The following is a 12,642-nucleotide window of genomic DNA, read 5'->3' as shown; positions in this document are numbered from 1 at the left end:
ATGAAAATATTAAAATAATGAAAATTATGCATGCTATCTGTATTCCTAATTTAATAAAACTGCTTTTAATAACCACATTAGAATCAGTGATTGATAAATAAAGAAAACTTTAATTTTTATTAACTCACTGTTTTAGAAGTTTCTTTGGTTATAAAACCTATCTTTAACAAAAATTACTTAAGTACTTATAACGGAATGAAGGTAATTTCTTACATTTTTCTTATCCTGCTTCTACTTAATTTTAACTTTTCCCACTCAAACAAAACCACTGGAAAAGCATTTGAAACAAGGGCAGGTAACTCTTTCTTCACAACCCATCAGTGCTCATTTCAGTGGATGACCCTGGACCACACTTGATCATCACCGCCATGGCACTGGGCTCAGCAATAGCAAGGTCACCAAGATGACGTACTCAAGAAAACAACCAAGTTGACTTAATAATCTTTCTAAGCGCATCTTGTAAACATCACAGTATCAACCAAAACAGTATGAGATCGCATGTGCCAGTGGCTCATAATGTAAGTCTCACTCATACAAGGAAATTCTTTATGTCTCCATTCATTCTGGGACAAAGTCTTATTTCGTTTCTACCCTTTTAAAAACCTCTACCAGTAGGCAACCACATTTCATAAGTAACAAAAAGAGTACACAGCATACACTTTCTGTGTTCCAGAGGACCTTTCTGTTTCCTCTAACTCCCTCTTGGTGCACTTAAGTTGCATTGATAATATGTCAAATGTTCAAATGAGCTGATGTCTGTTTCTGTGGGACACAGAGACTATAAAATTAGACTGGCAGACATGATACTGTCAATATTTGATCCCTAGTGATACATAGATTCTGAGTTGCAAAAATTCTGAGGATGTCAATGGTATGATCTGTAGTAATAGTTATTTTTGTCTTCTAATTATGTAAGTGCATGTGCATCCTCTTGGGAGGCAGAAGAAGATGAATCTCTATGAATTCAAGGTCAGCCTGATCTACAGAGCAAGATCCAGGACAGTCAGTGCTACACTGAGTAGCATTATTTCAAAAAAGAAAAATAAAACCTCAAAAATCATCCAGTGATCAATTCCTTTAGACAAGATATAATATTTAATATAATCAAACACATTCTGGCTTATAATATAAATCATCTCTAGACTATCTTAAATATTTAATGCAGTATAAATCTTGTAAAAATAGTTGTTTCTACTAGACAATTTAAAAACAATAGTTCTGATATGCACTTGATTGAGTGTGTATGTGAGGAAAGTGGTCAGCAAGCAGCAGCTGAATATACGGAAGGCTATGAGCAGGTGAAGTGTGTATACAATACATGTTATGTAAGGAACTTGAACATCACAGAGTTTGAACTTTGCAAGGGACACTGGATGTAATCCCCTGTAGATACAAAGGGACAGAGATACACCATTACTCATCACTCATCCCTTTTTCCAAGGGTCACAAACATGCACTTTAAGAAGTAACACAGGGCTTGGGATTTTAGCTCAGTGGTAGAGTGCTTGCCTAACAAGTTCAAGGCTCTAGGTCTGGTCCTCAGCTCCAGGGAAAGAAAAAGAACAAGAAGCAAAAAAAAAAAAAAAAAAAAAAAAAAAAAAAAAAAAAAAAAAAAAAAAAAAAAAAAAAAAAAAGGGAGCCAGTCAATGCCTTTTTTCATGCATTTATATATAACATTACTTGAAAAACTTGACACCAAAGGAAAACCAGAATATACAGCTTACTTTATAAAAAAATCACCCATTTATAATCTTTAATTTCATCTGGTTTATTCATTTAAGCTACAAAGTCGCATGGTGGTTTTGTTACCATATTGTTAACAGCGATGAGACAGAGTACCCTAGGCTCTTTGCGTTTTGGCACTCTACAAAACACCTTGCATCTGTCTTCGTGTAAAGTCCAAATTCTCGTAGCTTCACTCTCTTCTACCACTCCTTGGTTTTACCACAGGCTTACATTCGTCACTTTGGGCTCACATTATGTCTTTCATCTGGCCCCCCTACTGGTGACCCTTCTCATCCACACACCACACACTCAGATCTGTCTGGAGAGCCTGCTGATATCCATCCCTCACACGTCCCAGGCTCTCAGAGTTAAGTTGCAGCTAGCACTGCATCAATGCTGGTGGGCTGGCAGCACTCCAGAACGTCATCATGGCTAACCTTCTCTATGCTTTTCATCTTAATATGGCTTATAAGTGACAATGATGAATTGGCTTAAGGGACCAGATGTGCTGCCTTTGGTAGAGGTCCCTGTCACAGTAAGAGAAGGTGAGAATTCTATATATGGCACTCTGGCACTTTGGCTGATTTTGAGGTTGCTGCTACACTCACAGCATGCTTTGTCTCCACTCTGTCATGGTCTCATTTATAGAATCAATGCAGATGTGAAGCTTCTCTTTCCTAGGAGAAACTGTAAGTGATTCAGACTTTGTTTTCTTGCCTTAGTATTAGAACCTGAACCTAGACCTCATCCATGGGCGATATCTGTCTTCCACTGAATTGCAACTTAAGGGGCATCTTTAAGTTGTTTTTTTACTGCAATTAATTGTGTTATGTATTTAAGTGTATGCAGTGATGCCTACCGTAAGTTTTACATATGAGTTCTTCGACTTAAGGAACTAAATATTAAATCAAACGTTTCACAAAGATTTGATAGTTCAATTTGTTTTCTTTTTCACGATAACACAAATGTATTCTATAACTACAGAATAAGCATACAGTGAGATATTTTAGCACAGGCAACATGATAAGTATGTTGAAAAAATATGGTGTATCTTTGATTTTAAAAATGAGGCTAATACAAAGTATGGAAGTACCATCTTTGTGATAGCCACACTTTTAAAATAAAAAAAGAATCTGGAATTAGTAGTTCAGTAGTAAAACACTGACTGGGTTTTAAAGAGAACTGCATGAAAAGAAAGACGGTGTTTAAGAAACCTAAATAGATTCAAAATAGCTCCTCACATAAGCGTGCATTACAAGAAAGACGGTGTTTAAGAAACCTAATAGATTCAAAATAGCTCCTCACATAAGCGTACATTAAGGAAGCACATTCTACCATTTTAATAATAAGTTACACTAAAAGATTCTGAAATAACATGTAGTGTATTTACAGTATATCACAATTTGCACAAACCACAATTTGATCCTCAGTAGTTCCACATGGCTAACTGCTAGCTTATTGCATAATAAAATTCTAGCCATATCTCTAGGTAAATGAATAGAAAGAAAGAAATCCAGTTTTCTAGAATGCTTCTATTTTATTTCATATCTCAACAATACATCCACTCCAGGCTTCAGTTTTCATGTAATATCTTAATCCAGTCTTTCTATATTAAACACTCTTTCTGCAGCTTAATATGGTTCTTAGTCCTTTTTTGAGAATTCAACAAAAATTTAGATCCTTGATGCAAAAGAATTGTCATTTTTATTGCCATTGGTTGAACTGTAACTCTTACCTTTTTTTCTATAAAATACCCACAGACACATAAACAAAAACAATTCATAATCAAGAAAGATGACTCAGTGAGTAAAAGCAGCTGCCACCCAGCCTGTATACCTGAGTTTGTTCCAGATACCCACATTTTGCAAAGAAAGAAATGATTCCCATAAGTTGTCCTCCTCTAACCTCCTTATGAGAAAGACGAAGGGTGGGGAGGAAATATTGGAAATCTTCATCTTTATTTAGAGACTTCCTAATTTTCACCCAAGTACTTAGGAGGCAGAAACCATCAGGAATAGTGTATCTCACGTAGGTCTCTTCTAACACTAACATCTCATAGATCTTTTGAGTTTGAAAATGTTACAGAATGTAAGAGTTAAAAATCAGGAGAAGAGCTGACAAGGGTCGCCTTCTGATGAAGACACAGCCATTGAGTCAGGAACAGTCAGCACTCATGGCTACGTGCACGGGATCCATGTGAAAATGAACCTTCCCAATAGTCAGACACGGATAAAAGCAGGGCCCATGAGGCCTTGCTACTCACTGCTGAACTACTGACTCCAGAGCGACTCCAGGGGTGAGGGAATCATTGCTTCAGTTATATACCCACTAAAGACCCCACCAAAATCAGATGGATAGTTCCCATCCAATGGTTACACAGATGGCCAGGCTTAAATCAAATGAATCACAAAATGTGAAAAATCCCCAAATTATGGTTCTGGGACTTGTAAGGATAGGGTGGGGACCCTGATAGGGATGTGAGGGAGATAAGAGGATGCTGGAAAAGAGAAATAAGAAGATATTGTTAATATGAATGAAACTGTTAAATAACAATCTACAAATCCTCCTGAATTTATAGACATTGGAAGTTCCTATGGGTATGCCTAAGGACAAGGTCTCTATGATCTAAGAACTGCCCATGGCTATGAAAAAATAAAAGTGTGGTGGTACAGTCAATCATAGATTAGACTCTGAAGCACAATCACTGAAGATTCCATGATCCCGAAATGAGTTCAGCTCAGTTACCTCCATGAGTTTTGCTCTGTGCCTCATGACTAAGATGCAGTTAGTCCATGTCTATGTTTCTGAATCATGCTAATAACAGAGTATAAATTGTTTTCTATATAAAATCAAGATAAGCAAAAAAACCCCAAAACCAAAATATGCTAAACTTGGGGCTAGAGAGATGACTCAATGGTTAAGAGCACTTACTGCTCAGGCAGCAACCAAAGAACCACCCTGCTGCTCATGAGCACCCTTAGCTGCAATCCTAGGCACTGTATCCATGCTCTCTTTGCCCAATGTGCTCTTTATGCAGACATTATTTATACACTCATACACAAAGGCAAACATTCATATACATGAAATATTTTTAAAGGAAAAACAGCCATTGCAGAATGCTTTTCTAAATTGTTTAAAATATTTTCCCTTCCTATCAGCAATGTGTAACAGGTCAATCTCCTCTTCATCTTTCCCAGTACCTGATTTAATCTGAATCTCTCTGAAGTAATATTGGACTTTATTTTGGCAGATTTAGATTTCCCTAATAACTAATATTGTTTGAAGATTTTCATTTGGTTATTAGCTATTAGTGAGTGCTATATCATCGTCAGTGAAATGCCAATTCAAGCCTTTTGGTAACATTATATTCGGTTGTTTCTTTTCTTTTTCTTTTAGTTATGCGGTTCTTTATTTAAGAAACAAGAACCTTGTTAGAAACATGACTTTTGAATACTTTCTCCTAAATTATGGCATTTACTTAATGGTGTCCTTTGGAGCTACAAAAACTTTTATGAAAAAAGCAAAATACATGGTAGACAAAAGTTGCTTTTGATATTATAGAAAATAACTAGGATTTTTCTTCATTTTAGTCTATGATCAACATGGTTTAGAAACATGCTGAGCAAATATTTAAGTTAATTTATATTTCAAACACATAAAAACTGTCCAACTAAAATAGAATAAAAAACAAAATTATCTTTTCTCTGTTAAATTGTACTTGTAATTTTGCTAGGGATCAGTAGAAAATAACCATAAAAATTTTTCCACAAAAAATTGTGTTAGATTTATGTAATGTCCATCCTTATTCTAAAGCTACACTGTCTTAATTTCTATATCTTTGTAAAAACTCATAAAGTTCTGGTTCTTATTTTTAGGAATATTTTGACTATTCTATTTCAGTTTGAATTTTAAGATGGGCAGGTCAATCTGCCAAAACACCAGCTGTGATTTTGTTATGGATGTGTGGAAACTAAAATCTGATATAACTGGCTGATTTTAACTAAGCAATGTAAGAATTTCCAATAAAAAATTCATATGCTTTCTTAGTTATTCAAGTTTGCCTTCCTTTTTTCCTGTTTTGTGGTTTTTAATATACACATTCTGGATTTGTTTGTTTGTTTGTTATGTAACTTAGTCCTCAGAATTTACTATTATCACTATTTTTAAAGAGCTGGGATTGGATCTAGGACATCACGCATGCTAAGAAAATGTTTATGAGTAGAGATATTCCCAACTCTATTCTTGACACTAATCTCCATTTTCTTGATTTCTTCTGGTTTGTTCATTGCAAATATACAGAAATATAATTGGGTTTTATGCATTGTTTTCACACATTAACACCAGATTTAATCACTGACTAGCTCTATTTTAATACAGCTTCTTAGATGATAATATCATGTCAATAAAGTGATAGCTTTCATTATTAGCCGGTCCGGATGTCTTTTATTTATTCTCTCATGTAACTATTCTGGCTGGAACTTGCAATCCAAAATTGACTAAAATGATGATATGATGAAGACAGATATCTTTTCCCAGACATTGTGTGTGTGTGTGTGTGTGGGGGTGTTACTCAGCAGCTCACCATTAACTATAAAAAGTTGTGAGGGTCTGACAAATGCTTTCATGGCGTTGAGGAAGCTTCTTTATATTCCCATTTTGTTGAGTTTTCCAGCAACATGTGTGGTAATGACGAGGTGCTTCTCCCTCCCTCTGTCTATGGAGGGGGATTGTATATTGAAATCTGATGGTAAATTGATGAATTTTAAGGTGCAAACTATTTTGTCATCACAAACATTAAAAATCAGTTGTCGGTGATGTATATTTCCTGCTTCTGCTTTCACTGTGCTAATATTTTGATTAAAGTTTTTGTATCTTTAGTTAAGAAAGATATTACTCTGTTTCTATTACTTGTGACTTTTATATTATGCTAATTTCAGCCTCACAGAATGATTTGGAAGTACTAACCTCTCTATTTTCTGAAACAAATTTTCAGAGAATGTTACATCTTCTTTAAACAACTAAATTTTAAAACAGCTAGGATGCCATCAGAGCCCAGAAATTTCTTCATGGAAATATTTTAAACTACAAATTGCATATTTTAAATTAGAATTTCTTATTTTTACCTATAGATGTACTCTAGGCTGCTGGTAAAATAGGAATCTTTATACTATGTGGTTCTATGGTAATTTTATCAGGCTGTTTGTTGTATCTATGTTTTAAACCTACACATGGTGTTACATTTGCTTTACTGCACAATCTTCAGTCAAGGATAGCAAGTTATTGAGTATTATATCCTCTCAACATATATAGTATTTATATTGTTTGATATACTTAATGCTTTGGTGACTCAATTTCTTCCTGTAACCCCTACTACAATTTGTGGTTATTTCATCTCAGCATGAAGGATTTCCCTTAGTGTTCCTGATAAGGTATGTTGCCAATGACTGTCTTATACTATAAATATGATTTGATTTTAAAATTGGCATACAGTGTCAAGTATAGTGATTAACATTTTCAAATAATGTTTTTCAAGTGGATTCTCCTCCTCCTTGTCTTTCCTTCCCTCACTCTTCTCCTGCTCACTCTTGCTTACTCCTTGGTCTCTCTCTTCTACTTTTCTATCTCAGGTTTCTTTTGTACAGCTCCACAATACCCACACCTCCCCTCTTATTCTTGTCTTTAATATAATGTTACATACACACACTAGAATTTTACTCAACTATAAAAATGAAATTTTGTAATGTACACAAAAGCTGGGTGGAACTGGAAAGTATGACAATAAGCATGACTGAGAACGATAAGAACCATGTGTTTTCTCTCATGTGGATGCTAGTGTGGTGTACATGTGCGTGTGTACAAATGGGGGTAATGTGGGTTAGGCCTAAGAAACTGAAAATAAGTATGGCTTTACTTTTTCTTCATTTAGAAAGACACTTTACTGGATATAAAATTACAAATTCACATTTTTCTCTTTACTTTCAGAACTCCGTTAATGCCATTACTTCTTCTTCTGGCCTCACTCTATGCAAACCGTGCTTCAGATGAGAACTAACAGCACCAGAGACTCTGCACAGGTAGCAGGCACTGGGATGGGCAGTGGCTGTCAGAATGATATTCTTCTGCCTGCCCCTGACTTTCTGGCTAGGATTAAGTGTCTCATTATGTATCTCTGGACACAGGGTTTAGGTACTTTGAATGTTTACTATTTCTGATAAGATCTTAAATATCTTGGTTATTATTTCTTCAAGCATTTTCCTAATTACCATGATTTTCTCTTCATGAATTTATATGGACTTTTATCAACACACTGGAGGCTATTCCAAAGGCATTTGAGAATCTTTCTTTGGTACTTTTTGTTCTTTTATTTTCATAGATTACACATGCTAATCATCAACGTTCAAGCCCGCAGACTCTCTCCTGCTTTCTTGAATCACCTGTTGGGCTGCTCTCGTAGACCTGTCACTATAGCTGAATTACTCAGCAACTCCAGAGTCCCATTTTGTACTTATTAAATAATAACTTCTATCTCCTTGTTAAGAATCTTTTCATGTTAACATATTATCATGCTCATTTTTAATTCTTTAAGCATGTTTTCTTAAAATATTTTAAGTGTGCTTTGAAGTCTTTTTCTACTATATTCCACATCTGGGGGAAATCTGAAAGCTTCTATTGACTCTTTACTCACTCTCCCCGACTGGGTATGGATCATGGTTTCCTGTCTCTTTGCATGTCTGGTTTTGTTGAAAACTCATTTATTCCCCACTGCCAAGATCATTACTTCCAGCAAGAAATGCCACCAGATGTGGATCTCAACCTCTGGGAAGATCAATTGAGCCTTTTTGGTCCCATGTAAATTAGTTGCCAGCCCTTCTGGTCTGCCAGGTCCCAAGAGAATCCCACACTAAGTTCACAAAAGGGGCACAGAGCAAGTATGGCAGTCGTGGATACAATGCAACAGATGGCCAGTTACTACCACACTTTATTAGTCTTTCAAGTGTAAGCAGTGCTTGTGTTCCTGCCTACCCTTTATGGGTGTTCAAAAATGTTTTTGTTTCATATATTTTAGATCCACTCTTGCTTTGAAAAGAAAGGAGATGCCAGCATTTTTTTTTTTTTACTATCTATACTCAGAGACATTTTAAACACAATTTTATTGTTTCTCCAAGAAAACACAAAAAAATTTAAAATAGCTGTCTGGAAGTCAAATGCCTATAACACAATCTAGCATCTAAGCCTCAGGGAACATCATGGAAGCAGGGGAAGAAACACTGTGAGGACCAAGGGACAAGTACATTTGTTAGGAAATCATGTTGTCCACATGTGACAGGGAAGCCGCACACAAGGTGTCAAAACAATACGTCTGCTTTACATGAATAACAACACCAGTTTCCATGCCAATGTTGACGGGGAAATCTCATGTGGGGAGGGGTCATGGTTGTCTCTCTCTTAGCTCCAACATGAAGAGATGCATAAGAAATGCTAAGAGAGGGACAGCCCCTCCCCCAATGGGGGATGAACCTTAATTGACAATACCAAGTGGTCATTTCTAAATATAAATATAAACAACAATAAAAAGATTCACCAGTTTATATTTACATAGTAATTTCATTTATCTGTATTCAATATATCATAATATAAACAAACATACCTATGTCTATAACAACAGTAATTTCAAGAAGGCCATGAATTTGACAGGAGGAAGTACAGAAATGATGTAAATACAGTCCACATATATTAAATTAAAAGGTATTTTTTAAAAAAAAATCTAAAGAAACAGCAAGATGTCGTTAGAAACACGTATATCTAAAATTTCTATTCAAGCTACATGAAGTCTGACTGGCAAAACATGATGAAGACAGTCTCTAGGGCAAATTTCAATACACAGGATCTCTCTAGGAACTAGGCGTCCTCAATATCCTCCTGTCAATGGTTCAGTTTTCATTCTTAGGGAATTCCAAGTGTTTTATAGTTCAACCATATGTTACAAATGTAGCTAATTTACTGTTTTAGAAAGCAATTACAAAATTCTTCTATGTGGCCAAGGGTAATATACTGACCTTCCTAGGACTCCATTCCCTTTGGACAAGTGTATATAATGTTGCTCCTGGCAAAGATGCTCACATGTAAAATCCCACTATGGCTATGAAACAACCCAGAATGACTTTCCAGCACAAAGACAGTTTTTGATAAATCATGCTTTCCATTTAGAATTTTTAAATAAATATATCTACAATAAAAATGCTGGATAAGACCATAGTTATGGCTCTAAGGTTAATGCTCCGAGTAATCTCTTTGGCAGTACATGTTGCTCTCCCCTGTGTAAGTGGAGATTCACTGTTCAAAGCAACAAGCCCTTTGATACTTAGAAATTTTAGATTCTGTTCTATTTTTAAAATCAGCTGTATCAGTATTCATCTACTGTCTTGCATGGCCATTCATTTATTTTCAAAAAGGCTATTTTATAACCACACTTCCTTCCAGGAAGCCTAGCAACTAAGTAGAAACCCAAATGACTGACAGCAATTATACAGGGACCTTGCTGTTGGTAAAGAAGCATGATTAATTAAAATAATGTGCTAAATCTTGGGCAAATAATTATGCAGAGAAATGGACAGAAAGCTTCTTTATTTGCTTTTAATAACTTGCTGTTTTATTCTGCATTGAATGAAAAGTAAAACATTTTATATTAGTTTTTTTGTATTTGATTTTTTAGTAAGGTTAATTCAAATATTCTTCAATGTTAAGAAATAATGCCAATTTCTGTGAGTAAAATGATTATTCAAATAGAATAATTGTTTATTAAAACCAATATTCTTACACATAATTTTTTATATCATGGCTAATTAGGAGTGATTAAACATATGATGTTTAAACACAAAATGTTTCAAAGCTTTTTGCTAATCACTCTGAAATAAATCTAGCTTTCTAGTAAGTATTTGTTTGCTTTTTAAACCATATTAATATCTGAAGTGCTTTAACTGGTTAAAATTATTACAGTGTTCATATCTAATTAAATTTATTTTAGCATGCAGCAGCTATACTAATATAGCATCAACACAGTTCTGAAATAATATTAAAGATAATATTTTAAAATAATATTAAAATAAATATATTCAGAATAAAAAATGTCCATTCCATTACTTATATCTGAAACTTGGGCCCTTATTGCTTAGTATCGCTTTGTAAGGGTCTTGTACTCACTAAACTAAACTAAGCAGTTATCTCAGTTTCGGCACAAAAACAATTTCCTGTAGACAAGGGTGGTTCACAGTATTTGTAATAACCTGTCAGGTTCTAATTGAAAAACAAAAACACTTTGAGGCAGGGAAAATGAAGAATGCCCTTGCATACACATTTCTTTCAAACAACAATATCCAAATCCTATTTGTGGATAAATGCATTTAAAAAAGGTCTTGCAGGGTGGGCTCGCACCCACCTTTAATCCCAGCACTAAGGAGGCAGATCCTGTGAGTTTGAGGTAAGCTTGATCTACACAGTGAGTTCCAGGACAGTCAGGAACATATAGACATATTCTGCCTCAAAACAAAAAAATCTCTTGAATAAATATGAACAAACATGTTTGAATAAGGAAGGATCTTCACCTCAGTGAACCTCAGTCACCACAAAGGATCAGGGCATTATGTTAACAACTCATGAGACAGTAGGAATTTTAATAACTAATAACGTAAGTCCCATAATAAAATTACTATCAATTACACGTTCAAACACTTTTAGAAATGGCTTTCTGAAGACACAGTAAATCTAGTAATCCTCACTGACTCTTCACCCACCTGTTTTACTAGAGGGTAGGCAGGCATAGCTGAAACAGTAAAAGCTATAGCAGAGACACACGTTTTCATACATTATAGGGAAGCTTGGTTCGCCACTAAAATGCAAGATGGTCAAGAAGAGTCAATTTAGACTTGAGCTCCCAGTCATAGCACTGAGAGCATGAGACCTGAATCTAAATGACTGTGGCATGCACCGTGGGAAAAGCTATATTATATGCTGCAAAACGCTAATTTTAGAAGCTGGTAATCTACAGAGGTACACTCTGTTATCCTACATACAATGTTTCTTCTCAGATCTGTGGAATCAACTTTGTGGTTCAACATCAACAGTTTCAGACTCGAGATTCATGCTTATTAAGACCAAAGAAGAAGCAGAAATACATGTACAAGAAAATTCACAAAATCTGAAATCATAATATACAAGCAAAAGTCAAGGAAGATTAAAAAAATGCCTGAAAAATGCCCCAAATAAACATCTTTTATCTCTGTCCTCTATTACCCATTTTAAAAAATTAGCAAGTTTTTTCATGAGAAGGAGGACTTCAACATCATCAGACTCTACCCAGAGCCCTTGCTCTGTAAAATCTGGGATGAAAGGCAGCCAGTTCTGAGCTGTTGATACCTAACAAGGTCTTGCCTTCTCTCGTGTACACGTCCTCACTTAACAATGAAAACACAGCCTTGATTTGCCTTGCTATTGCTAACTGCTACATTCTATGGTAAACGTTAATTTTAATGCTAGATTTTAAAGTTTTAGGCAAAAAACACTTGAACAATTTTACATAAAACCTTTTCCATAAATGTTTTTGGTTATTATAGTAGTTAGCCCAAGTGACATCTTACATAGGTAAGGATGACCTCTCACCTGCAGCCAGCATGGCAGCTCCACTTTCTTCATCGGTACTTCCATCATAAATTGCATCTGGGTCAGCTGTTTTTTCAGAACATGCAGTTTCCCTGGAAACACAGAAAAGCAGAACAGGAAATTATCAGTTCACCCCTGGCTAACTATCTACTTTACCAATAAGCAAATAGAAAATATTCCTGAAAAAAGGTTCTGATCAAACAGAAATAGAGAGGATTATGTGATTTTGATAAAATCATTTCATAACTACCATAAAAGAGA

General features: G+C 35.2%; 1 protein-coding gene across 3 annotated transcripts in view; it reads right to left on the bottom strand.

The window, feature by feature from the left end:
• The window catches only part of Xrcc4 (X-ray repair cross complementing 4), a 203,512-nt gene that overhangs the window by 100,750 nt on the left and 90,120 nt on the right, over window positions 1–12,642 (bottom strand). For all 3 annotated transcript variants that reach the window (XM_038321968.1, XM_038321969.1, XM_038321970.1), the window contains one exon: window positions 12,382–12,473. In XM_038321968.1, the coding sequence (XP_038177896.1) occupies window positions 12,382–12,473 (92 nt within the window). The remainder of the gene's footprint in view (window positions 1–12,381; window positions 12,474–12,642) is intronic.

This window comes from Arvicola amphibius, chromosome 3, assembly GCF_903992535.2.
Source record: "Arvicola amphibius chromosome 3, mArvAmp1.2, whole genome shotgun sequence".
NCBI classification, from domain to species: domain Eukaryota; kingdom Metazoa; phylum Chordata; class Mammalia; order Rodentia; family Cricetidae; genus Arvicola; species Arvicola amphibius.
Note: the sequence above shows the minus strand (reverse complement) of the source record. Positions and strands in the feature narration are given on the sequence as shown.